At 36.7% G+C, this 27938-nt stretch overlaps 1 protein-coding gene across 2 annotated transcripts in view; it reads left to right on the top strand.

Moving 5' to 3' along the window:
- PIK3C2G (phosphatidylinositol-4-phosphate 3-kinase catalytic subunit type 2 gamma) overlaps nucleotides 1–27938 on the top strand; it is a 353351-nt gene that overhangs the window by 65181 nt on the left and 260232 nt on the right. The window contains exons 11-14 of one of the 2 annotated variants that reach the window (XM_065887109.1): nucleotides 1598–1720; nucleotides 9339–9470; nucleotides 16914–17028; nucleotides 25958–26088. In XM_065887109.1, coding sequence (XP_065743181.1) covers nucleotides 1598–1720; nucleotides 9339–9470; nucleotides 16914–17028; nucleotides 25958–26088 — 501 coding nt within the window. The remainder of the gene's footprint in view (nucleotides 1–1597; nucleotides 1721–9338; nucleotides 9471–16913; nucleotides 17029–25957; nucleotides 26089–27938) is intronic. The other variant, XM_065887110.1, reaches the window with a different exon arrangement.

The following is a 27938-nucleotide window of genomic DNA, read 5'->3' as shown; positions in this document are numbered from 1 at the left end:
TGCGTTTTAGTGTGGTCTTCTTTGGGCTCATCCTAGTTTGGTCTGTTGGGCTTCTTGAAACTGAGTGTCCATTTCCTTACTGACAATTTACAAGTTTTCAGCCATTATTTCTTCATATCAGCTTTCTGCCTCTTTCACTTGTTTCCTCCTGGGACTCATATAATGTGTATATTTGTCCTGTGTGTCCCATAAGTCCCTTAGACTTTCTTCACTCTTCTTCATTTTTTTTCTTTTTGTTTCCCTAACTGAATAATTTCAAATACCTATCTTTGAGCTCACTGATTTTTTTCTTCTGCTTAATCAAGTCTGCCCTTGAACCTCTCTACTGATTTTTTTTCAATTCAGTTATTGTATTCTTCAGCTCTAAATTTCTGTGTGGTTCTTTTTAATATGTATATCTCTTTCTTGATGTTCTCATTGTGTTATATATAAAATTCTTTGTCAGGTAGTTCATATACTTCCATTTCTTTAAGATTAGTTTCTGGAGATTTATTTTGTTCCTTTGCTTGGGCCATGTTTTCCTTTCTTCGTATACCTTGTTTTACTTTGTATTGGGATTTGAGCATTTGAAAAAAAACAGCTACCTCTCCCAGTCTTTATGGAGTGGTTTCATATAGGGGAAGAATGTTACCAATCAGTCCAGCTAGAGATTTGGGGGGCCTTTCAAATATTTTCTGTAGATGCATATTCCCTGGGCTTCTGTGATGCACACTACACTTTCCCTGCTCCCCTCTCTTCCTGCCAATGCAAAGACCATCAAGCTGCATCAACCTCTGTCTGTTGCCCCACATATCCTCTGGAGTGGCAGCAAGCCTCCCAGCTCTTCTTTTTTCTCCTAAATCCATGGTCCCCAGGCATTTAGAGTATATCATACCCTGTCAGCATTCTGAGACAGAAACCAGTCCCTCAGGCAGCACCCCCCAAAAAAGCTGCAACATTGGAATCACAATCCAAATCTTTCCCAAGGGAGAAGCTGGGAGTTGGGGGTTTTCTCCTATTCATTTTGCACTGAGCTGGGGGGAAGTAGTGAGTGAGTTTGTGCTAGTTCAAACCATTGCCTTTGTTCTCAGAGTCCTCCAAACTGGCGCCCATTCCTATTCTGCACTTAGATTCAGCAAGAGAGAAACCAGTCCCTTGGATAGACCCCTAAAAAGTCTGAATGTTAGGCATATGTTCTAGTCTTCTCTTTCCCAGCCAAGGGAGAATCTGGGAGCTGGGAGTTTCCTCCTGATCCCACAACACTCTGCTGTGAGGAGGAGCTCTGCAAAATGAGTGCCATGAATTTTCCTGCTGATTTTTATGTGGCCGGTTTTGCACTTGCCTGTGGTGCAAGAGCCTTTTAACATGTTTCTGGATTTCTCGCAAAGGAAATTGAATTGGTGTCTCCAGGGGGGAAGGAGGGTCTAGGGCTTCTTATTCTGCAATCTTGCTGAAGTCACCAAACATAAATGCTTAGTAATTTTTAAAGTACACTCTATACAAGCAAATAGCACTTTATCATTTCATTTGACTTTTAACTATAAAAATAATTGACCCATATAGAAAACTGGTTCCTTTATAGCGTTCAGCTTATTGAATCAATGTTGTTTCTTTTTAGGTATAAAGCATTTTCTTTTTCGTGTTGGCTTACATATGCTGGAAAGAAACTGTGCCAAGTGAGAAACTGCAGAAATATTCCAGTCAAAAAATTGTTTTTTTTCTTGGTCAACTGGAATGAAACGTAAGTTTAATCTTTATTCCGGCAGGATCATTTGTCTAATAAAGATCAGGGGTTTTTTCACCCTTTTCCTAAGTGAAGGGTATGATTTTTTTAAAAATATTGTCAGTTGATTTGATTCAGTGATGTGATAAATATGCTAGGTATAATAGATAACTGATTTCAATTCAACAGATTAAAGGTCCATTTAAAAATCTAGATAAGTGTCCAATCTACGTGTGTTGAACTGCTCAAAGAGGGAAATTGGGAAAGGGAGAATTATTAATCATTCACAGACTGTGGATAAAAGGAATACCCTCTACTTGGGGTTAGAGGGAGGTAGATTCCAGATATAACAAAGAAGAAAGAAATCACCTAATAACATATGTAGTCTCCATTTTTCCCCAAAAGCCAGTTATAAATTTCTTTAAACAATCAAGTTTTTGAACAGTAATTATCTATGCATTGTGTAAACTGTCACCTAATTTGGGGTAAGCAACTCCTACTTCATAATTTTATAGAGATTTATTAAATGAAGAAGGAAGAGTACCTTCTTGACACTATCCATGCCTTCCTCTTCTTCTCTGCCTCCCACCTCAAGCCTTTGCTTTACTCAGAATCTCAGGGGCCCCCTAGGCTCCATCTATGGTTTTTATATGGTTACCATTGCTTTTCCTTGCTATTCCCATGACACTGCTCTGCTGTCCCTTCTCTGGGGTCTCCACTGATCCGCTGAGAGCCAATTTTCTTCCCACCACAAGTAGAAGCAAACTCCCCAGCCTACTATCCATCAGCCATTTCAGAAGGTCAGGCTTTCTTAGGAGATAATTTGACTCCACATATTGTACTGTCCTATTGATATATATGAGCCAAAACTTCTGGGACTCTGAAGATGGTGTTAGAATAGTACCGTCTATCCCACTCTTAGTGTTACCACAATCGATGGAGACTGAGTCCTGAGGCATAACATGTGTTCCTCAATTCTTACGTACTCCAAAGCAAATCCTCCTCCTTCTAGGACTGTGACAACCTTTATCTCTTCTTGAAAACCTGACCTTCAATTACAAAATCCCCTTCCATTGCACAGAATCATTTCTGCTTATAAAATTCTTTAGTGGCTCCCCAATTCCTCTAAGGTAAAATACAGGTAATTTAGCATAGCACACAAGGCCCTCTGTGGTTTGGTCCCTGCCTATCTCTGCACTTTCATCTCTGGAGTTAGCCCCACTGTCTGCCCATGCACCCAGCCAGCCACTCTTCTGCGTCTGATCTACTTACCCTATGAACTGAGAAATCACGCCTCTGCTAGAGGTCATCCGTCTGTCAGGAGAACAGTGTCTTCACTGCCTACTTTGGGAACTTCTAATTATCTTCCAGAACACTCCTCCACCTTCTCTATAAACCCTTTCCTGTATCATTCTGTAAAAATTGGCCACTTTTTCTGTTTTCGTTTGGTCTGAACCTCAAAGTACTGTCTTATGGTCTCTTACTGAATGTGTTTGTTTACATTTCTGTTTGCTTCTGCTAAAGGATACAAAGATTTTTATTTTCAAATTTTAAAATTTTATCCCTAGCAGATAAAGCAGCACCAGACAGAGTAAGAGTCCAGGAAGTGTAGCTTGGAAAGTGAATGAATTTTGTATAATAAGTGATTCCTCAAAAATGCATTAACCAGCTCAATTACTAGAATTATTCTTCTGACTTAATTAAAACATTCCTGGTTGTTTCAAAAAGTCAGATTCATTTTCTACTGACAGATATGTGCTATTATTTAAACAATTCAAGGGGAAAATCTACTAATTCTAAAGTCAAAGAAAAAAATCTCAAAATAAATGGAAAATCATTAGTGTTGTTGGAATAACTTCATTGGTATACTTTTCTTCTCTTCCTTCAAGAGTGCATGAGTGTTTCTTTTCCACCCTCCCTATCCCACCCCTCTAGGTGGTCACAAAGCACTGAGCTGATCTCCAAGAGGGAGGAGATATGGGGACATATGTATATGTATAGCTGATTCACTTTGTTATAAAGCAGAAACTAACACACCATTGTAAAGCAATTATACTCCAATAAAGATGTTAAAAAATATATAAAATATAAGTAAAAAATTTAAAAAATAAATTAAAAAAAGAGAGTGCATGATTGTTATCATTCCTGTGAGAGTTTCTTTTTTTTTTTTTTAACATCTTTATTGGGGTATAATTGCTTTACAATGGTGTGTTAGTTTCTGCTTTACAACAAAGTGAATCAGTTATACATATACATATGTTCCCATATCTCTTCCCTCTTGTGTCTCCCTCCCTCCCACCCTCCCTATCCCACCCCTCCAGGTGGTCACAAAGCACCGAGCTGATATCCCTGTACTATGCGGCTGCTTCCCACTAGCTATCTACCTTACGTTTGGTAGTGTATATATGTCCATGCCTCTCTCTCGCTTTGTCACAGCTTACCCTTCCCCCTCCCCATATCCTCAAGCCAGTTCTTCAGTAGGTCTGTGTCTTTATTCCTGTCTTACCCCTAGGTTCTTCATGACATTTTTTTTTCTTAAATTCCATATATATATGTGTTAGCATACGGTATTTGTCTTTCTCTGACTTACTTCACTCTGTATGACAGACTCTAGGTCTATCCACCTCATTACAAATAGCTCAATTTCGTTTCTTTTTATGGCTGAGTAATATTCCATTGTGTATATGTGCCACATCTCCTTTATTCATTCATCCGATGATGGGCACTTAGGTTGTTTCCATCTCCAGGCTATTGTAAATAGAGCTGCAATGAACATTTTGGTACATGACTCTTTTTGAATTTTGGTTTTCTCAGGGTATATGCCCAGTAGTGGGATTGCTAGGTCATATGGTAGTTCTATTTATAGTTTTTTAAGGAACCTCCATACTGTTCTCCATAGTGGCTGTACCAGTTAACATTCCCATCAGCAGTGCAAGAGTGTTCCCTTTTCTCCACACCCTCTCCAGCATTTATTGTTTCTAGATTTTTTGATGATGGCCATTCTGACTGGTGTGAGATGATATCTCATTGTAGTTTTGATTTGCATTTCTCTAATGATTAATGATGTTGAGCATTCGAGAGTTTCTTTGATTCCCTCAAGAGTTAGTTACTTTAACCCAGAGTTCTTTTCATTTTATTTCCATTAAAAATATTTATTTACCATTTTTCTAGGTGCTTGGCCTGTAGCATTCTTTATATATTTTATTAACATGTACCCATTACTCTACAGATGATCATACATTTTATTACTAGACTGTAAACTTAAGGACAGAAACTTCATTTAACAATAATATGTTACATAGATTTTGACTGCTGTTGTATTCCAGTCATCAGAGTATACCCCCCAAATATATTATCTCATCTAAACTTAATAACAAAAATCCAGAACAGATACTGTCCTCTCCATTTTACAGATCAGAATATTAATGTTTATGAAGCTTAATTAACTTGCCCCAGGTCCCACAACCAGCAAGTGACAGAACTAGTGCTCAGACCCACTCTGACTCCAAAGCTGATGTTTTTACTGTGATTTTCATACTGTTTCTTACAACATGTAAGATCTTGGGCTGAGTATTTATATTCTACAAATAGTTCTCACATCTGAAATTAAAAAAAAAACAAAACTCTACTTCTTTTTTTCAACAGCAGCCATGACATTTTTTCCCTCTACTTTGCAGCAAAACCCTTCCGAGGAGTTGTCTGTATTCACGTTCTTCCATTTTTTTTCCTCTACTCTCATGCATTCTCCAGTCAGGCTTTCATCATCTCTGCTCCACTGAAATTGACCATTAGAGTCACTCATGACCTGCAAAGCTAAATCTGATATTTGTTTCTCAGTCTTCATCTTACATGATCTGGTAGGAGCTGGCTCCCACATTCTTTAAGCTTTTCTCCTCCCTTGCTGGGCATTCCTTTTCCATATTCTTTTCTTCTCCCAGACTGATCATAGTCTTAACCCTAAAGCCTCTTCTGTTGTATCTATCTTTACTCCTTAGTTTTCTCTTATAGTCACATAGCTTTAAATGCCATCTATATGCCAACAACTTCCAAATTTATTTCACCCACACAGGCATCAGTCACAAACTTCACACGTACTCACTCAACATGTCTAAAACTAAACTCTTGATCTTACACTCCAAACTTGTTCCACCCATGGGTGGCCACTCTGGATGATCATTGCCAGTATCGGTTGTTCAGGTCAGATCCTTAGCCTAAATTTCCTTCTCTCAGAACACGATGTCCAGGAATCCTACTGTCTCTCTCCTCAAAATATTTCCAGAACATTACTTCTCATCACTTTCATTGGTCTAGGCCACCATCATATCTACCCTGTATTCCTACAGTAGCCTTGAAATAGTCACCCTACTTCTCTTGCACCTTTAGAATCCTTCTCACACAGCAGTTAAAGTAACCTCTTTTACAATGTAAGTCAGGCCACATCATTCTTCTGTTTTATAATCCTACAATGGCTCCCTTTTTCACTCAGATAAAAGTCAAAGTCCTTACAATGGTCTGTTATTTTATATTAGTGTTAATAAGGGAGTTCTATACAATGTGACTTTAAATCTTCCATTTTCACTATCAAAAACTTATTCTGATTTTAGAAAAGCTGTCTCATATAGAAGAAAAGAATGTTTAAGAAAAATTTTAGTGCTTACTCATTTTTAAACAGCAGAGTAAGGCAAACATATGGTTAAAACTTGAGGTCTGTGCCAACAGCTTGGATATAAAGAAGCAATCTGACTTCACTTATTGAATTGTCTCTTAAAGTATTTTTCTTCCTTGTTTTGTGTAAAAGTTCATTCCTTTGATTTTTCAACAGCCATGTAGAAGTTAATAAAAAAAGATTTCTCAGTGACTCTGAGATTATTCTGGCTTCAAAAATCCATATCTATTCAAGAAATGAATAAATAACTATTTGTAAAGCATATATTCTTACCCTAGAAGAATTTATCTTTATTAATAAAAATGACAGAATGGAGATTGGAAGTAACTATCCACTGTAACTTATCGAATTTTTTGTCATTCTTGATATGAAAAGCTCACTAATAAGTGAAGTTATACATGAAGAAGCCAGACTCAATGGAAAAAAGAACTTTCCAGATTATGTGAGAAATAAAGTAAAATTATAGCTTCCATCCTACCACAGCAATATGAAAACTGAATAGCAAGTCAATTACAGGTAAAAGAGAGAATATTCAAGAAATTACTGTGCATTCCACAGAATCATCAACATTTTATGTTGAGTTTCAGAGCTTCTTTTAAGCTGAGAAATATGTTCACATTACACTGAATGAATATTATGACCATGAAGGAATATGAAAGAAAAGAGACTTTTAGCTTTAGATGTCTAAATGTGTAATAACTTAATTTTCAATAGTCTAAATTTCACTAATCTTGTAAAATAATTTTTTTTACTCTAGTCGTTATTTCCCTTCCTTACTTGTAACTAGAAGTATATTTTATCTGTCTACAATGGCTAGTATAAGTTTTTACATTGTTGATAGAATACTGAATATAAGGCTGATATACAACCTGCCATTTGCCACATACTGTGTTATGTAATATTCGTTCCATTTATGGATAAGAAAAACAAGGCTTAGAAAGGTTAAAGTCATCACTCAAAGAAGAACATATGTTTAGTCCTGGGGCCAATATTTGAATGCACATATATGCAAATCCAAGCCTCTGATTCATCTTCTCCACTCATAGCTTACATATTGACATCTCTGAGTTATTAACTCAATGACATCATGCCCTAAACCACACATATATCCCCTACCCCATGCTCCTCCTCTGTGTTTTCTATCTGTTAAAAGTAATCCACTACAACATAATCTGGAAGCCTGGAATTCATCTTTAATTCTTCATTGTCCTATTCCACTAATATGCTGTTAGTCAAATATTAGTTATCCATTCAAACTCTAAAATAGCCCTTCTGTCTTTCCTTTTGTTAGATGTCTTACTGCCACCTGGGTCTGGACCTCTCCATCTCAGAGAACAGCATGTTGAGGGGAGAGATGTGTACTTCCTCAAAATCAGTTATGATCACTGGGCTGAATTAACTCCTCCTCATTCCTAAGGCTGAATGCTGCCTAGCCACACACAAAAGGAGGTCACCAAACTCTTATTTTACACACTGAGTAAGGACTGCTCCCCATATCCAGATTAGACAACCAACTTCTTGTGTGAGAAGACACTCGATACTACCTGAGGCCTCACCTGGACCAACCTCAGTAAGCACTTTCCAACTGGATAATAGACTTTGGTCACAATCAGTCCTCTAATAATCACCCACTGCTAAAACAAGTTGACTTCAAAGTTCAACTGGGAATTACAAGGCCAGTGGATTCTGTTCATACTCCTCACACCTAACGGCATGAGATATCATCCAATACAAACTGCCCATTTGCTCTTCCAGTCACTTTCCTTTGACTTCTTCCCATTCCTTGGTGAATCAGTTCCCATTAATCTTCCCCTACATGCTAACGTCTGTTCCAATTTTCCCATTTCTTCATAGCATTCTCATCTTCTAGTGAACATATTCCCCCCATCTCAACTTTTTGAAAAATGTCTTCTTGTCTCATAAATAGATCTCTCCTAAGCCCCATACTTCTCTTGAGGCTCTTGTATCCTTCTTCCTGTCCATGATTAGGGACCTCAGATCACACTCTCAACTTTCTTTCAAAAGCCCTTTCTTCTTAGATACTTCTACCACCCAGGTGTACCCCTCCCAATCTTACAGTATCATTTATAACCTTCTAGGCAGTCTCATATATATTGGTGGATTCAATGCCCAAATTCAAGTTTTTTTCCACTATTAACAGTCTTGTGTTTATCCTTAGCCACTTTTTTTGTCCATATCTACAATCCATCCAGGGTCTGAGTTTGATTCACCTTGACGTATCCAGGAATTGTATTGTCTGTTACATCTCAGCAATCAGCCCCCAAATTCCTGGAATCTCATTATCACCCAGAATAGTTCACATTTAAAACTATAAACAACTCTCTATGCTTTTAGCTCTCTCATTTAAACATTTCCTTTTGCCATTAGGAAAAATCTCAGATCCCTTTGCCTAGCATACAGAGTTCTTAAACATCCTGGCAACCACCTGTTTTTCTAATTGCATCCTCCATAACTTTCCAGATCACCTTGACTACATTCTGTGTTCTAGCCACAATGAGCTGCTCACCACTCCTCAGCTACATGCATATATGCCCTTGTCTATGCACTTTTCTTTTCTTGGAATATTCTTTTCCAAATCTCCATCTGATTGTAACCAACTTACTCTTTAAGACCCATTATGAGTTATTTCCTGCCGTCCCCCCATTCCCTAAGACAATGTTAACCCTTCTTTTATTATGTAATTGTAATTGTAATTGCTCAAGTTATTGTAATTTTTAAAAATAAACTTATATATCAAAATTATAGCAATCCCCATAGAGTAATCAATCTCATTACTCTATGTACTTCTGCTATATTTCTACTTTTACAAGATACAACACAAAATTTAAGAGGATGCCTCGATTCAAATAGTTAAAATATTTTTGTCACATAACATTATATTGCAAGGAAATATTTATGAAAACATGGTTGCAAATGGGTAGATAACCTACTTCTTTCTTTTATTTTAAGAATCAATTTTCCTCTTGAAATAAAGTCACTTCCAAGGGAATCCATGCTCACTATAAAACTGTTTGGGATTACCTGTGCAACGAACAATGCAGATTTATTGGCCTGGACTTGTCTTCCACTGTTTCCAAAACAGTAAGTATATCATTTGTGATTAATAAAACTTCCATCTCAATAAAAACTTCCTTGGAACTGGATAGTGAGCTGTATTTGGCATAATGAGAAAATCAAGGAGACATTTTATTCTAAAATTGAGGTAGCTCAATATAAATCATGACTATTGAAAGTGGGACTGTAAAGCAAAATGTAGATGTGGCTTTAGAAACAGGCCTCATGCTCAGCTTGTCACCTGGGTCATGAAAAGGTATTGGCATGACCAATCTCAATTTCTTTTCCTTATGTGACCAGCCAGTTTCTCTGGAATTACTAATTCAAAATGATTTAGATCAGTACTGTCATTTAGAAACAATATAAGTCATGAAATTCTGGCTGAAGTAAAATTATTCAATGTAATTAGTTTACTGACCTTTTATTGCCAAGAAGAAATATATGTCAACTTTAAGAGGATTTTTTTCAGAAAAGAAAGCCAAATAAGAGTTCTGATATTCTATCAGAACTAATTGCCATTGAAAAATTAACTGTTGATTTAACCATAAGGATTTGGAATTATTAATGCTTAGAATATTTGATAAAGTCAGTTACATGATTTTTCAGTGTTATTAAGGAAAAAATATTTTAAATAAAACAGCTTAGTGACTTTTCCATGGCAAGACTTGCTTTAGAATCAAATTGCAAAATACATGACTTTCGAAGAAATAGAACCTATATTGTTATTTTAATATTATTATAAAGGATGTTTCTGCCCCTGCTCTTTTAGGAAGATTTGGTAATTTAAAAATGTTAGGAAAATTCATCAGCTTTTAGTTCCCACATTTACAGTCAATATAAATAAATTATCATCAAAGCAACTGTGATACATTTTTAAAATCATTTTTTATTAGGTTAATTATGACATGCTGTGTGTGTGTTGCTCTTTTATTAGTTTTCATGTTATAGCCAATTTCCACATGTATGAGGACAGGGAATGTATTTTCTTTGTAATTTCTATCATCTAACATGGTACCTCTTATAAATAGGCAATCAGTACAGGTTTGTTTATTAAATTGAATTGGAAAAATATCAATCTCTGTAGGAGATTTAGAATGAAATAAAATTTCAAAAGTCTATAAGAAACAGTTCAGCCCTAAAAGGAATACCAACTGCTGTTAGCAGATATTTCAAAAATCTGATTTGTGGGCTAAAAACTTTCATTACTTTCTCACTAGGAGCAGCTATGCAGGTGCCCTTCCATCTCATGAGTGAGTTTCTTTAAAGTTTCAACTGCAGTATTTGTAAGATCTAGCATGTTTGTAGAATACATTTCCAGTTATTCACTGAAAAAGAATTTAATCCATTTTATGCCTGCTCATCATCCAACATACTACTTTTCACATAACAGGTAATCAAAAAATGTTAAACATATAAAAAGTTTAGAATATTTTTATCTTTCAAGCTACTCTTGAAAGCTTTTTTCTACATGGTTGTGATAGTAAAACACTGCCTCCATGTTGTTTTGTCATCTGTCACTTAACCTCTGGTAAACATTTTATATGCGAGTGATCATGGACAATGGGCATCTTTAAGAAATGCCATCTGGGACTGATACTAAATGGTTTTCCTAAGAGAAAGTGGCAAAATTGTGGATGATGAGACATCACAGAAACACAGCTTACTTCAAAGAAAGCTTCAATAAGGATTTGTAAATGTATTTCCAAAAGACTATTTCTTATGAAAATAAGAAAATCTGCCTCTCTCCTGGGCTAACCAACTTAAAGAAATCCAGATCTTTTAAGACATCAGAAATCCATCATGTGGGCCGTTTGGGGAGATGTAATAGCTCCCACTGTGCTCATTGCTTTGAGTTACAGAGATTCTGACCCAAATTATTTGATGGAGATATTTCCAGATCACAGCAAATAAGTCACTTAATTTCATTTTCTTTCACGGAGTGACCCCTGCCCATAAACATTTGGTATTGAATCTATCATTTATTACAACTTGAATTTCTCATACCCAGCCATGTGGAGCTGTAATGAGCATTTATGTCTCTATTTTTTCCAAGATACACACAACCTGAAAATATGCAAAATTAAAGGTTTCTTATCTCTTTGTGGTTTTGAGAAGTTGGGTTTCAGAAGAACCAATGAAGATTAAACTCAGATGTATTGGTTGTAACTGCATCGAGAGTGTGTACAAATAAAAATAAACATTTTCAAGCACACAAATTCACCTTCAACCCTATTAAAAAATATGTTTCAAAAACTAAGGTAATGGGCTTCCCTGGTGGCGCCATGGTTGAGAGTCCGCCTGCTGATGCAGGGGACGCGGGTTTGTGCCCCAGTCCGGGAAGATCCCACATGCCGCGGAGCGGCTGGGCCCGTGAGCCATGGCCGCTGAGCCTGCGCGTCCAGAGCCTGTGCTCTGCAATGGCAGAGGCCACAACAGTGAGAGGCCCACGTACCGCAAAAAAAAAAAAAAAAAAAAAGATAAAATTTTGCCCACGAAAGTTTTATAATCCTTTGCAGACAGGACTTATACCATATCTATATTCACAATGCCTCCACACTGCAGTAAGAAAGTGTTATTCTCACCTCAATAATTTCTATGACCTACCTTCCCTACTTAAATTCAAAACAAATAGTATGGTGGTTACTTAGCATTTCTAAATTGTGGTAAACTCCTTCAGTGCAGAGATTCTCAACCTTTATTGAACAATAGAATCTCCTGGGGAGATTTAAAAATAAACCCATGTGTTCCCAAAGATTCTAATTTAACTGGTCTGTGGAGGGGCCCAAGCATCGGTATTTTCAGAGCTCCTGAGATGCGTTAAAGCCCAGGAAAATCAGAATCTTTTGCAGAATTTCAAAAGCGGCCTAAATAAATCTTAATAAAATTTTATTCCTTAGACTGTTGTCTGAGTAGCCAACCCTGATCCCACTATAAATGATCATTTCAGGTATATCCTTAAAATCAAATAATAGAAGCAAGTTGTGGATAAAAATTCCTTATCATTCTTCCATCCTGTACAAGAAAGACCCTCAGAGCTCAACTAATTCAAATATCTCATTTATATGTGAAGATCTTTATGATGAAGGAAGGTTAAAGGGGCTGGCTAGAGGTCACTGGGCTACTTAGGAATAGAACAAGAACCAGAATGAAGGGCTGACTTCTCTCCTCTCCACACGTGTTACTACATCAAGCTGCCTCCCTTCCTGCCCTTATGTGCCATGCCCTGCTCCATGAATGCACTGTGAAAACCTCACTGCCTGTCTCAGCCTTACCTGGGCTCTGCTCTTGGGCATGAAACCTGTTAGACCTATGAGAGTCAGAGTCCCAAAGAGTTTTACAGTATGAGATCTTCTGGAAGTGCTGGTTCCAGAATGCCAACCATGGATGTATAGAATCCTATAGCTAAAAATGACAATAATTAATGTATTCAAACCACTTTTTTATTGTCTGAGGAAACCCAGACCCAGAGAGGGTAAACCAACCCATCTGTTCGCCTGGTGACACAGATTTTGGTTTGGTTTTTCTAGGCATAGGAATTGGTACAATATTGAAATTAAAAGGATCCTTAAGAATAGAAATGCTATATTTATCAGCATGGTCCTTTTCTAATGACATCTTATTCAAAATCTCCACGTATAAGATCAACGAACAGTCTATATACATGCTAGATGGCGAGGGCAGGGTGGCATTTGAAATTCTGGAGTCAAATCTATTTGCCATCTCCTCAATACCTTTCTAAAGTCTACTCCCCCAACCACAAAGCCATATGAAAACAAATATAAAACTCTTGAAAACCACTGATTTTGTGCAAGAAGCTCAAAGAACTTAAGGTAATTAAGGCTAGTTAATGAAGACAGGGTACAGATGTCCTGATATAACGTCTGGTGTGCTTTCCACTATATGAAACTGTTTCTGGCATGTTTTCCTTTTCCATGTTTTTGTTTGTTTGCTTAATTTTAACTGACTTAATAAACCTTTTCACAGCATTGTAAGCACAGGAAGCTCAGCTCGGTGCCCTGTGATGACCTAGATGGGTGGGATGGGGGGGCAGGGTGGTGGGAGGGAGGTCCAAGAGGGAGGGGATATAGGTATACATATAGCTGATTCACTTCATTGTACAGCAGAAACTAAGGCAACATTGTAAAGCAATTATACTCCAATAAAAAAAAAAACTACTGATGAACCCCACCAACTTGGGTATTAATAGTTTCCATTTTCATCCTCTTTCCTGTTGAGACCATCAACACTCTTAGATGCATCCTTTTAACATCTTAATTCCACTAATCATCTTCATTATCCTCGTGTTTTCTATTCACAGAAGTCTATGGAAATTTAGTCCCCATCATGCTTACAATATCGAAAAAGATGTTTAGGTATAGTCCCTTAGCTAATATAAATTAGCTAATATCCAACACACAGAGAACCCAAAGAATGGTGCCAAACATCCTTTTCCCCAAATTGCCTTAAAGTATGTATTATATCAACCTCAGTTGGACAGCTAGAAGTTCATTCTCTCTATGCCCTATTGCTTGATACATCATTTCATACACATACTTGAATCAAGAGTTCTGACTTCACTCTTCCCTGTATGCCTCAGGGTTAAGGCCAGGGTGACTGTTGATCCAGACTCCATCAAAGGAGAGAAATGAGTCCCTTCATTTTTGTAGGAATCAGCTTAGGTCATTCAGATTTTCAGAGTGAAATATGGCCAAGACGTATAAATATAGTAAGACCATAAATATAACTCATTACACAACTTAAATGTGAAGAAAAATGCACTTAATATATCACACTTTTCATCAGGAGCTCCTACCCTGTAACTAATGAGAAGAAAACAACTTTCCATCAATTACAAAAAATTAGTCAAGTCAATAATTTAAATAGTCCTTTTAGAATTATGCAGTCTCCCTTCTTCGGATAAAATGCTCAGTCACTCAGATAGCTTCCCGACACACCTTCTCTTTCTCAGAGGATATCTGGATACAAAGGATCAGAAAAGAAACAGATTATTTCAACTAGTTACTTAGATATCCAAATCAAAGGCATTTTTAAGCTGGTGGTTATTTGTTATATCTTATGTAGCTTGTGATTGGTGCTCTCCCAGCTTCACCAGGGCTTACTGACACTCCCTGGGTGACTTGGGCTCTGGCAGGCACCATAGACCCATATGGGACATCCAGCTGACCTCAACTCAGATGGTTCAATCAGATGCCCTTATTACAGAGGCCCTTTGTCCCCACCATGTGACCCCCTTTATGAAAACACCCTCACACAGATATCTTTAGCTGTGCCTAGGCTCCATCTCTTCTGTACAGAAACCAAAGAAGACCCAATAAAGCTAAACACAGGAGTTCCTTTTGCCTGTATGTCACATGGCCCTAAGTTTAAGGTCACTCCACAAGTTGGTACAAGAGCAGTTCAATAGGTGACTTTCTTCCAGGATCTGAGGCTTGAGGTACAGAATGGAGTCCCCTCTGCCCTCATCATTAGGCTATGCTCGCTTATCTAACACTCCTCCCCATGGGTCTTCCTATAGGCAGAAGAGGGGGAAATTGGGATACCTCTATCTACCATACTCACTCTGTCCCTCTTTATCTTCTGCTTCCCACAATCTCAAATTGCCAGAAAGTTGTAGCTTTTTCTTTTGTCACATTCCCCTTACAATACGCCACATCCTCCCTCCTCACTCCTGTTGATTCTACTGTGGATAGGAAAATTTTCTGTAAATACTGTGGAGGACATTAACATCTGAGCCCTCCAAACTTAGTGTTAGACCTTCTTTTCGCATTCTGGCTGAAACTAGGCCAAAACTTTTCCCAAGAGGATGGATGCTTCAGACCATTTAGGGCAAGGTTATATACTCTGAAAAGTAAAAGAGAAAATCACAGTCATAATTTTCTAATCTTTACCTTATTGAGTTAACTTTTAGCTTGCTAATACTGTTCCCTGCTATTGTTATACCAAAAAACAAAACAAAACAAAAATAACTTTCTCCAGATGAGGAGGGAATAGAACAAAGGAAAAAAAAATGACTCAAAATTCATTCTGCTGAAAGAATATTCTTGGGTTGTATAAAGATATCTGCCCAGTAATGTTTAAAATTATAAATGTTTAAAATATATCCCTTGGGTAGATACTTTTTAACAATATCTTTAGATATGAAAAATAAAGAAGCCAAGCCTCAGGAAGCCTCAGGATTTAACAACTTTATTTGTTGGATTTTTTTCCTTCATATTTTGCATATTTGTCCATTAAATGGCAAGGTAGAATTCTGTTATTTTCAAAGAGGCTTACTTTACTTTAAAGTTCTTTATAAACTTAATTTTATTGACTTTAAGTTCTACAGTTTTAATTTTGTTTGTTTATCAAAGACTGTTCTTACTGATCATGGAACATTTTACCAATAATCTTATTCATATATACAAGCCAGGTGTAGCTTGCTTTTTAATTCCTATAAGCCTCTGTGGATCTGGATGTTACTGAAGCTGTTAAAAGTATCCATGAATTCTTCCTGTCTAAAGTCTTTCCCGTATTCACTCTCATTTACTATGGTAATTTACAGCATAGTTTTAAATATTCAAAATATGAATAATCTTTCTATTTATGCTTAAAGAATCATTTCCTCTATGAAGTCCCACAACTATTTTGATTCTATAAGTTTAGAGCTCATATCTTTAAAGATGCCCAAGGAATTTAGTCACCCTGGAGCAAAAAAATGTGCTTAAGAAAAAAAAATGTCATGAAGAACCTAGGGGTAAGACAGGAATAAAGACACAGACCTACTAGAGAATGGACTTGAGGATATGGGGAGGGGGAAGGGTAAGCTGTGATAAAGCAAGAGAGAGGCATGGACATATATACACTACCAAACGTAAGGTAGATAGCTAGTGGGAAGCAGCCGCATAGCACAGGGATATCAGCTCAGTGCTTTGTGACCGCCTGGAGGGGTGTGATAGGGAGGGTGGGAGGGAGGGAGACACAAGAGGGAAGAGATATGGGAACATATGTATATGTATAACTGATTCACTTTGTTATAAAGCAGAAACTAACACACCATTGTAAAGCAATTATACTCCAATAAAGATGTAAAAAAAAAAAAAGAGTTAACATCTTTATTGATTTAAGGGAGTCATAACTCTACGAATATAAATTTGAGATTCTTAGTCCCATCTTGTAATCAACATTGTTGGAAATTAAGAGTAAATGCTACCTGTTAGAAACCATTGTGGAAACAATTTTCTTAGGTGAAAAATAAATGTAGGTGTCTATGGACATAGCCATGCCTACAGTATATTAGAAATGAACCACTAATCAGTACCTAGGCTTGAGGAATATTGTATTTATCTTCTAGCTACTGAATGAAGCTACTGAAATAGCTGATTATGTTTATACTCCAAAAGAAATTTATAGATAATAATAGCTTCCCTTTTGAAGTGACTTCTGCCTGTCCGTATGTGTTGTCTTTTGCAGCAAATCAATTCTCAGGTCTGTGTTATTCAGCACAACATTACAGAGTGAGCCTCCCAAAGAACTGATAGCTCCAGGAGTGTGGGATATAAGTCAGCCATCCCCAGTGACCCTGCAGGTAAGTGTCAGGCTATGAGATTAAAGTACACACAGCGCTTTAATAAGTAGCTTGTTGTCAATTACAGAAACAATTTTCTTCCAGGATCACACATTTTAATAGTCTTCTCTTTCTCCAGCCTTCTGGGATTTGTAAAATCTCTATTGCTTTTATTTTGCATTCAGTATTCTCAAAGCACTTTTCTCTCAGCTTACATAATAGCAATTTCAAGCCATTCTGTATCAAACACAATCATGAAGGAGAGGGATGGAGTGTTGCCATGAATCTACTCATTATACGTATTCATTTTTCTTTCCTTTGTCTAAAAACAGTCATTAGTATATATTATTAACTTGGTACCTTATTCACACCTGCCTCTTCATTGTGTCATGTTTCCTTAAAATTTCTTTTGTTGTGTGTTTCCTAAATGACTAGCAATTACCTGGATAGTAGGGGAGAAACTGCAAACAAAAATCCTTTCTTTTTCCTTAAAGGCTCTCTACTTTCTGCTATTTGTAATCATGAATGAAAGGTGGTTAATGATTCCAGGCTTTGGTCCTTTCTACTCAGAGAATTTTTTTCTCACTTTCCTCGTTTTTCCATGATTATAAGTGATAAGATTCATCAGATACCTGAAACATGGACGCTCCCATACATGGCAATGCAGGGCATATGGACTTTCCATCTCCATCGGGAAAACTGGGCAGCATTCTGTAGAATAGGATTTTTCAACCTCGGTACTATTGACATTTTAGACAGGATAAGTTTGTTGTGGGGACTGTCCTGTGCATTGTAGGATACTTGGCAGCGTCCTTGACTTTTACCCACTAGGTGCCAGTAGCACTTCCCCAGTTCTGATAATCAGAAATGCCTCGAAATATTGTTAGATGATCTCTAGGGGTAAATTTGCCTTCAGTGAGGATCACTACACTAGAGGAAACTAGTGCAGTCCAGAGGTGCGTAAAATTGCCAGGTTTGGGTTGAGGGGTGTGAGGGACAAAGTTTAGCAAAATGGACAGCAAGATGTTAAAAACGGTAAAGAAAAATAACACTAATAAAAATGTGGCTTTCACTCTGAAGGATGGAGGATGTCCCCCCTGCCACCAGACAGTAGCCAAAGATCCACTTCGAATCCATGGACATTATGATAAAAAGGAGTGGTTGTTCAGGGTGGATCTCGGCACAACATCCTAACACTCAGCATTGATGGCTTACTGATTAGCAGATGTTTCCTCGTAACAGGATAGCTACTTTCTTTGAGAGGATGAGTGCATTTCTTATCAGACTATTTCTTGCCAGATCCAAACCACCTGAGCTTAACCAAAATCTTCCAAGTCTGACCATTGCCAGAACTTTGTGGATATGAATTTATGAGTATCTGGGCCTTTAGCAGCAGCGGTGGGGTGGAGGATGTAAGGGAGACTATCAGATGAGACTTGCCTTGATTCTTCTCAGATGAAGGGAACAGCTGCTTTAGGAACACAGATCTTGGAAGTGGAATCTGAAGCGAAGTTTCGAGCATTCGACAGCAGCATAGATTTCAAAGCAGAGACCTGGAGCCATGACAGAATTTATCTGACAAAAAAAGGAGAGAGGGCATGGAAATAATTCAGCAGTATGCAAAAACGTTAAATTATCTGCTTTTACAAAATAATTTCAAATGGTATAGACATAGAGGGAAATGTCTCAGATGTTTTTACTTGATGATGAAATATACAAAATAAAATAGGAGTTACTAAGGTATTAAAGTTAAAAGCCTTAATAACCAGCACCACTCTAATTACACACACCTAAATTTAGAGCAGAATTTTCAACCTAAAGATTATGAGATGGTAAGGAAATTAGAAGCAAGTTCTGCCACCAGTGTTGTTAAGGAGTCAGGGTGGGTCTCAAGGGAAAGAGGTCAGGCTGAGAGTTAGGAAATCTGGAGTCTAGTCTTAGCTCTTTAATAGTAAACTTTATGACTGTGAACAAGTCATTTAACCTTCTATTTTCACCTGCGTGCAATGAAAGAATTGTACAGTACTATGCCTGTCCAACTTCTTTTAGGTCTGTACTTTGCTGACTATCTATATTAGATGGACAATTACTGCCACACTGTTGCCACCACAGTATGATAAGGGATATATGTTACAGAACTTGATTCCTTCAAGTCAGTCTTGTTTTTTTCATGCTGTGCTGCTGACTGGAAGCAGTGGATAGAGTGAAGTAGATCTGAGTTCAGACATGGAGACAAATTGTTATATGATTCCATCAGCCTGTATCTCCCTCAACTTCCTCCCTCTCTCTGTATACAATCTAGTAGAGTGACTCATAATTTAAGCCCTAAGAGCAGAGCTGTTTTAGTTAATGTTGCTCTTGTTTTGTTTTATGTTTCTCTACTTACTCATCTTCTCATTCATATCTAAATTCACTATATTTTGGTTTATTTGTCCTCACCACACTGAACTATTGTCAGGCAACCCGCTAATTTCTAGTTGCCAAATCCAGTGCTTGTTCTCGTTCCTCTTCATACTAGCGCTCTCTGCAATTTTTGGCACTGTCTCTTCCCCATTACAGAACACTCTTCCCCTCTGTTGCTGGCCTAGGTTTCTCTTCACACTCTCTCTGGTTATTCCTTCTCTGTCTTCTTTCCGGACTCCTCTTCTTCTGCTAGTCCCCACTGTTGCCAGTTCTCAGGGATTCCATCTGCTGCCCATTGCTATTCTCAGTAGATATATTCTCCCTGAGATAATTTCATTAAAGTTTTATTGAGATATACTTCACATACCATACAATCCTCCCATTTAAAGTGTGCAATTCAGTGTTTTCTAGTATTTTCACAGATGTGTGCAACTAATGTCACCAATGTCAACTTTAGAGCATTTTCATTTTTATAAAGAAATCTCATAACTTTTAGCTATCACTTCCTAGTCCCAACTCTAAACAACTACTAATGTACTTTCTGTCTCTGTAGATTCACCTAATCTGCCCATTTCATATAAATGGAATCACACAATGTGTGTTCTTTTGTGGCTAGATGATTTTACTTAGCATAATGTTTCAAAATTCATCCACTTTGAAGCATATATCAGTACTTATTTCTTTTTTATTGTTGAATAATATTACATTATATAGCTATACCACACTTTTTCCACTTATTAGTTGATATGCATTTAGATTGTTTCCACCTTTTGGCTATTAAGAATAGTGCTGCTATGAACATTCATATACAAACTTGTGTGTGAACATATGTTTTCATTTATCTTGGGTGTATACCCAGCAGTGGAATTACTGGGTCTCATTCATTCCTAAGGTTTTATTTACAGTATCTTGCAGGTTCGCTTCTAAGTCTGTATCTTTAGTTCAGACGCCTTTATACCACAAGCTTCAGACAAATATAAGCACGTGCCTGCCTAGCTTCTCACCTGGATATTCTGTAGACAGCTTCAAAGATAACACATCCCAAACTGAGCTCACCATCCTCTCAGAATGCTTTCACTCCCTGAATTATTTTTGTCTGTTCATGCCCCCAGATACACTGAGCTGTTTCACTTGTCTCCTCCTTCTTTCTCGCTACTCATATTCAGTCCACAATATATTTTGCCAACTTATCTCCATGTGTTCCTCATGTCTGTCCTCACAATTTCCCACCTCATCTGCCCTAGTTCAACAGTTCCCTCCTAGGTTACAATGGTTTAGATGTTTTTTTTCTTGGCTTTAGTTTTGTTATTCTCTAATCCAAAATCCACAAGTGTGATCCTTCTAAAATGTAAATCTGAACCTGCCACTCTCCCATTTATACTCTTCAGCGCTACCTAGAGAATTAAGGATGAGCAATACAACGTAGCCCCCTCCACTGTTTCCCTTGCCACTCCTTGACTGACAGTGTTGCTCCAGCAACACTGAAAGAGTTATAGTTTCTGACATGCATTGTCCTGCTTTTACCTTATGTGCATTTATGAATACTATTCCCTGCCTGCAATGTATCTACCGTCTTCCCTTCACCATCTACTGCCCATTCTCCAGGATAGTTCATATCTTGGGTCACAAATCAAGCCTTGGTAAATTTAAGAAAATTGAAATCGTATCAAGTATCTTTTCTGACCACAACGCTATGAGACTAGGTATCAATTACTGGAAAAAACCTGTAAAACATACAAACACATGGAGGCTAAACAATACACTACTAAATAATCAAGACATCACTGAATAAATCAAAGAGGAAATCAAAAAATACCTAGAAAAAAAATGACAATGAAAACACGATGACCCAAAATCTATAGGATGCAGCAAAAGCAGTTCTAAGGTGGAAGTTTATAACAATACAATCCTACCGCAAGAAACAAGAAACATCTCAGATAAACAACCTAACCTTACACCTAAATCAATCAGAGAAGAACAAAAAAAAAAAAAACAAAGTTAGTAGAAGGAGAGAAATCATAAAGATCAGATCAGAAATAAATGAAAAAGAAATGAAGGAAACAATAGCAAAGATCAATAAAACTAAAAGCTGGTTCTTTAAGAAGATAAAATTGATAAACCATTAGCCAGACTCATCAAGGAAAAAAGGGAGAAGACTCAAATCAACAGAATTAGAAATGAAAAAGAGATGTAACAACTGACACTGCAGAAATACAAAGGATCACGAGAGATTACTGCAAGCAACTATATGCCAATAAAATGGAAAACCTGGAAGAAATGGACAACTTCTTCAAGATACACAATCTTCCGAGACTGAACCAGGAAGAAATAGAAAATACGAACAGACCAATCACAAGTACTGAGATTGAGACTGTGATTAATAATCTTCCAACAAACAAAAGCCCAGGACCAGATGGCTTCACAGGCGAATTCTATCAAACATTAGGGAAGAGCAACTCCTATCCTTCTCAAACTCTTGCAAGATATAGCAGAGGGGGGAACACTCCCAAACTCATTCTATGCGGCCACCATTACCCTGATACCAAAACAAGACAAAGATGTCACAAAGAAAACTACAGGCCAATAGCACTGAAGAACATAGATGCAAAAATTCTCAACAAAATACTAGCAAACAGAATCCAACAGCACATTAAAAGGATCATATACCATGATGAAGTGAGGTTCATCCCAGGAATGCAAGGATTCTTCAGTATATGCAAATCAATCAATGTGATAAACCATATTGACAAATTGAAGGAGAAAAACCATATGATCATCTCAGTAGATGCAGAAAATGCTTTTGACACAATTCAGTTCGCATTTATGACAAAAACCTTCCAGAAAATCAGCATAGAGGGAACTTAACTTCAACATAATAAAGGCCATATATAACAAACCCACAGCCAACATCATTCTCATTGGTGAGAAACTGAAACTATTTCCTCTAAGATCAGGAACAAGACAGGGTTGTCCACTCTCACCACTATTATTCAACATAGTTTTGGAAGTTTTAGCCACAGCAATCAGAGAAGAAAAAGAAGTAAAAGGAATCCAAATCAGAAAAAAGAAGTAAAACTCTCACTGTTTGCAGATGACATGATACTATACATACAGAATCCTAAAGATGCTACCAGAAAGCTACTAGAGCTAATCACTGAATTTGGTGAAGTAGCAGGATACAAAATTAATACACAGAAATCTCTCGCATTCCTATACACTAATGATGAAAAATGTGAAAGAGAAATTAAGGAAACGCTCCCATTTACCATTGCAACAAAAAGAATAAAATACCCAAGTATAAATCTACCTAAGGAGACCAAAGACCTGTATGCAGAAAACTATAAGACACTGATGAAAGAAATTAAAGATGATACAAGCAGATGGAGATATATACCATGTTCTTGGATTGGAAGAATCAACATTGTGAAAATGACTATACTACCCAAAGCAATCTACAGATTCAGTGCAATCCCTATCGAACTACCAATGACATTTTTCACATAACTAGAACAAAAAATTTCACAGTCTGTATGGAAACACAAAAGACCCCGAATAGCCAAAGCAATCTTGAGAAAGAAAAACGGAGCTGGAGGAATCAGGCTCCCTGACTTCAGACTATACAAAAAGCTACAGTAATCAAGACAGTATGGTACTGGCACAAAAACAGAAATATAGGTCAATGGAACAGGATAGAAAGCCCAGAGATAAACCCTCACACATATGGCCACCTTATTTTTGATAGAGGAGGCAAGAATATACAATGGAGAAAAGACAGCCTCTTCAATAAGTGGTGCTGGGAAAACTGGACAGCTAGATGTAAAAGAATGAAATTAGAACACTCCCTAACACCATACACAAAAATAAACTCAAAATGGATTAAAGGCCTTAATGTAAGGGCAGACATTATAAAATCCTTAGAGGAAAACACAGGCAGAACACTCTATGACAAATCACAGCAAGATCCTTTTTGACCCACCTCTTACAGAAATGGAAATAAAAACAAAAATAAACAAAGGGACCTAATGAAGCCTAAAAGCCTTTGCACAGCAAAGGAAACCATAAACAAGATGAAAAGACAACCCTCAGAATAGGAGAAAATATTTGCAAATGAAGCAGCTGACAAAGGATTAATCTCCAAAATTTACAAGCAGCTCACGCAGCTCAATATCAAAAAAACAAACAACACAATCCAAAAATGGGCAGAAGACCTAAATAGACCTTTCCCCAAAGAAGATATACAGATTGCCAGCAAACACATGAAAGGATTCTCAACATCACTAATAATTAGAGAAAAGCAAATCAAAACTACAATGAGAGGGCTTCCCTGGTGGCGCAGTGGTTGAGAGTCCGCCTGCTGATGCAGGGGACACGGGTTCGTGCCCTGGTCCAGGAAGATCCCACATGCCGCGGAGCGGCTAGCCCCGTGAGCCATGGCCGCTGAGCCTGCGCGTCCGGAGCCTGTGCTCTGCAACGGGAGAGGCCACAACAGTGAGAGGCCCGCGTACCGCAAAAAAAAAAAAAAAAAAAAAAACTACAATGAGGTGTCACCTCCCACCAGTCAGAATGGCCATCATCAAAAAATCTACAAACAATAAATGCTGGAGAGGGTGTGGAGAAAAGGGAACCCTCTTGCACTGTTGGTTGGAATGTAAACTGATACAGCCACTATGGAGAACAGTATGGAGGTTCCTTAAAAAACTAAAAATAGAACTACCATACGACCCAGCAATCCCACTCCTGGGCATATACCCTGAGAAAACCATAATTCAAAAAGAGTCATGCCAAATGTAAAATAGATAACTAGTGGGAAGCAGCCACATAGCACAGGGGGATCAGCTCAGTGATTTGTGACCACCTAGAGAGGTGGGATAGGGAGGATGGCAGGGAGATGCAAGAGGGAGTATATATGGTGATATATGTATATGTATAGCTGATTCACTTTGTTATAAAGCAGAAAGTAACACACCATTGTAAAACAGTTATATTCCAATAAAGATGTTAAAAAAAAAAAGAGTTCTTGGGAAAATACATTAACACATACTTTGGGTGATTTTCTCTTTTGTGAAAAATTAGAACAAGAAACAATTGGGGAAAATCCTAATTTTTTCTATAAGTGGCTCAAGAATCAGTAACTGTTTGCCTTCATAATATATGAAGATATGCAGTTTGTATAGGGCCTCATTCATGTATCAGAAATGAAAAAAAAATTTCATAATTGAAATATATCAAAGAATTTATTATGGATTGTTCACAGGGAGCTTCTGTATTCTCATCTACTACTGTATTCTCATCTACTACCTTTAGTTTCTCATCTACCCTGCCTTTACTTAGGACCAGCATAAAATTGAATTAGCTCATTAAATGCTATTTCTAGTATTTTTGTTTTATGTGTTTAAAATATTTGGATACATAAAGAGTAAAGTGTAACATGCTAATACTGCAGGCACTTCTCTCCAAGGCATCAAGATTACTCTTTCTGTCAAGAGGCAAAATTTACTATAATATTGCTTTGGTTTAGCATTTCTGTTACTCAGTTCTTTTTTCATGTTGGAATAATAACTGATAATTATAACAAATTTATACCAAAAACAAATTTTGCAACAAATTGCAAAGGTTACAGAATAAAATTGCTGACTTTTTCAAATAAGAGCCCAAATAGATTAAGCTGCATCTCACATTCTACCTTATAATACTCTTCCATTTTCTCTGAGATCACAACCTAAGGTAGTTCAGCAGAGAAAAATAAATTCTTTAGATTTTCTAATATGAAAATGAAAAATAATATATGATACTCTTAAGCAAATATTTTGGGCAGTAAAATATTTAGCTCATTTACATACTTGGAAACTGTATTTTTTGTTAACTATCATTTTATTTACTAGAATCAGATTATCACTTAAACATGGTTTAGTGGAAAGCATGTTGAGCCAGGAAAAAAGAAGGCCTGCATTCTAGCTCTGTCTATAAAGCTGAACTATAGAGCCACAGCAAAAATATTCTATTTGGTTTTATACTCGTGAAACAGATCTTTACCAGAGAAGATTTCACTATCATGTCCACAGAGTGGTTCACAGACTTACAGATTTCAGATAGTAAAGACCAACATAAAGTAACTCTTTTTATTTTATCAAGTGATTATATGAAAAAAGTATAATTACCATCTATAATTTTCATCATTTAATAATAGAAAGACATCTTAGTAATGAAAATTGGAAAGGATGTAATTTTAGCACTAAACAAAAATGTAACATTTAACTGTATGAAAAGTTCATATGTTATTATTTTTCTCATTTTTTCTATGATAATGTTACAGTCTACTAATATATATACCATTTATATAAATAATTGAGGATTTGCCAAATATCATGTATATTTAAACACCAAGTCCAAAGTGTAATGATTCTTTTAAAATTATTTTTAAATAATAAAAAAGCACAGAAAATATAGGGTATTTATTTTACTTTAATTTCTATAAGATAGAAATCATTAAATTAATAATGCATTTTTCAGGCGTTTGATACATGGCAAACCATTTTATTTATTTCAGATTGATTTTCCAGCTACTGAGTGGGAATATATGAAACTTGATTCTGAAGAGAATAGAAGTGATCTTGAAGAACCACCAAAAGAATGTTTAAAACATATTGCCAGACTTTCACAGAAACAGTCTCCCTTACTGTAAGTGACCCAGTTCTTGGGAGGGAATTTTGCCTGCTGTTCATGATACCAGCAGTCATACTAGAAGCACTCATATCTTTCAAGAGTGAACCTTCCTTCCCACGTAACTCCTTTCATTTCCTAAAATCATGCCTGTTGGATGATCAACTAATGTTTAGGAAATAAATTAGTAATTTTTCATGTTTTCTTAAAGATTTTTTTTCCCCTTGGGGCATTTAGTAACTTTGTTTGGTCAAAGGAAAAATAAAAGGATTGGAGATCATTCAGTTCAAAACAACAAAGCAGAGACTGATACAGATCAGCATTTAACAGTGATAAAACGTTGCTCAGTCCTTCAAGTAGGACAGGAAAATGTCCTACTAAACAGGAAAATGCAAAATTTAATTATAATGGCAGATTAAAAAAGAACAGAAATAAATCATGTTTTAATAGCACTAAATTAGTAACTAAGGAATACTTAAATTTTGCCAAACAGTAATTCTCTGGGGAAAAAAAAAAGACCAGGAAGAATTATAAGAGGATACTAATTCTCTCTTTGTAATTACTATTTGACTTTAATATTTGGTAATATCTAAGCCACAGCTTATGGTGGTCATTACTAACATGGAAAAAGCATAAAACTAAGAAAGCAACTCTTTATGTGTGTGTGTGTGTGTGTGTGTGTGTGTGTGTATATACACACACACATATATTTATGGTGATATACATATATAACATAATAAAGCATTTTATTCCAAGAATAAGAAATTATTTAAAGGTTTTGAATGGGATAGTCATGTGATCTGAATAATCTTTTTGAGTGATTCTTTTGACTACAAGTTGAAGAATGGATTGGAGAGGAAGTAAGTGGAAGCAAGCAGTACAGCAGAGTAGCTTATGTAATATTTTAGGCAGGAGGTCGTGGTCACTAGAACTAGGGAGATGGCAGTGGACACTGGTAGTAATGGCTAGATTTGGAGCATATTTGGAAGTTGAGAAGACATGACTTCATGATTATTAGTAAATAGGAGTTAAGTCAATTAAAAAACCAAAGAATCAAGTTAAGTCAATGGAGAATCTAAGGTTTTTGAATTGATGAACTGGGCAGATGTTAGAGTCATTTTCTGGAGGAGGAATAAGTTTGAGACCGTCCAGACTGAGGTGTTGAATGTGATCAAGCATTCCATTTTGGGTAATCTTGTTACTCCCCTGATCTCTAATTTCATCTTGTCTTACACTTTTCCTCATTCACTTCAAGCCAGTGACATCCGCTTGCTTCACATACTTCACATGTGCTGTATTCCCTCTCCCATCTCAAGGCCTTCTTATTTGGTGTTTCCTCTACATGAAATACTCCTTCCTAGTTCTTCACATGACTGAATCATCTCACCCTATAGGTCTTCACTTAATTGTGATCTTCTCAAAGAGCCCTTCTTTGATCACTCTACCTAATGGAGTTCTACTCTCTTTACAATCTATCTTATTACCTTTTATGTTATCACACTTAGCAGAATCTATTATCACCTTGTTTATTAATGTGTTTTTTTCTTATTATCTTGTAAGAACTGAGAGAACAAGGAACTATCTATCTTGTTTATCACTACATTTTCAGTGTTCTACACTGTGCCTGATAAATAATATGTGTAAAATAAATGTTATCATGAATAAAGTTCCTTTGCATAGAATTTGGTATAAAAATTACCTTAAGGATTGAAAATGTTGAAAGACTCTTATACTAGACTATTGTCATCTTAACTAGGTGAAGCATCTTTTTATACTTCTTAATCAAAAATATAAAACCTTGCATTTAACAAGTGTGTCACATATCAGAGGCTAATATATTTGTAATGAGAGATTTTTAATATATAAAA

Source organism: Phocoena phocoena, chromosome 11, assembly GCF_963924675.1.
Source record: "Phocoena phocoena chromosome 11, mPhoPho1.1, whole genome shotgun sequence".
In the NCBI taxonomy this organism is placed as follows: Eukaryota; Metazoa; Chordata; class Mammalia; order Artiodactyla; family Phocoenidae; genus Phocoena; species Phocoena phocoena.
The sequence above is the reverse complement of the archived record's forward strand: the minus strand, read 5'-3'. Positions and strand labels throughout refer to the sequence as shown.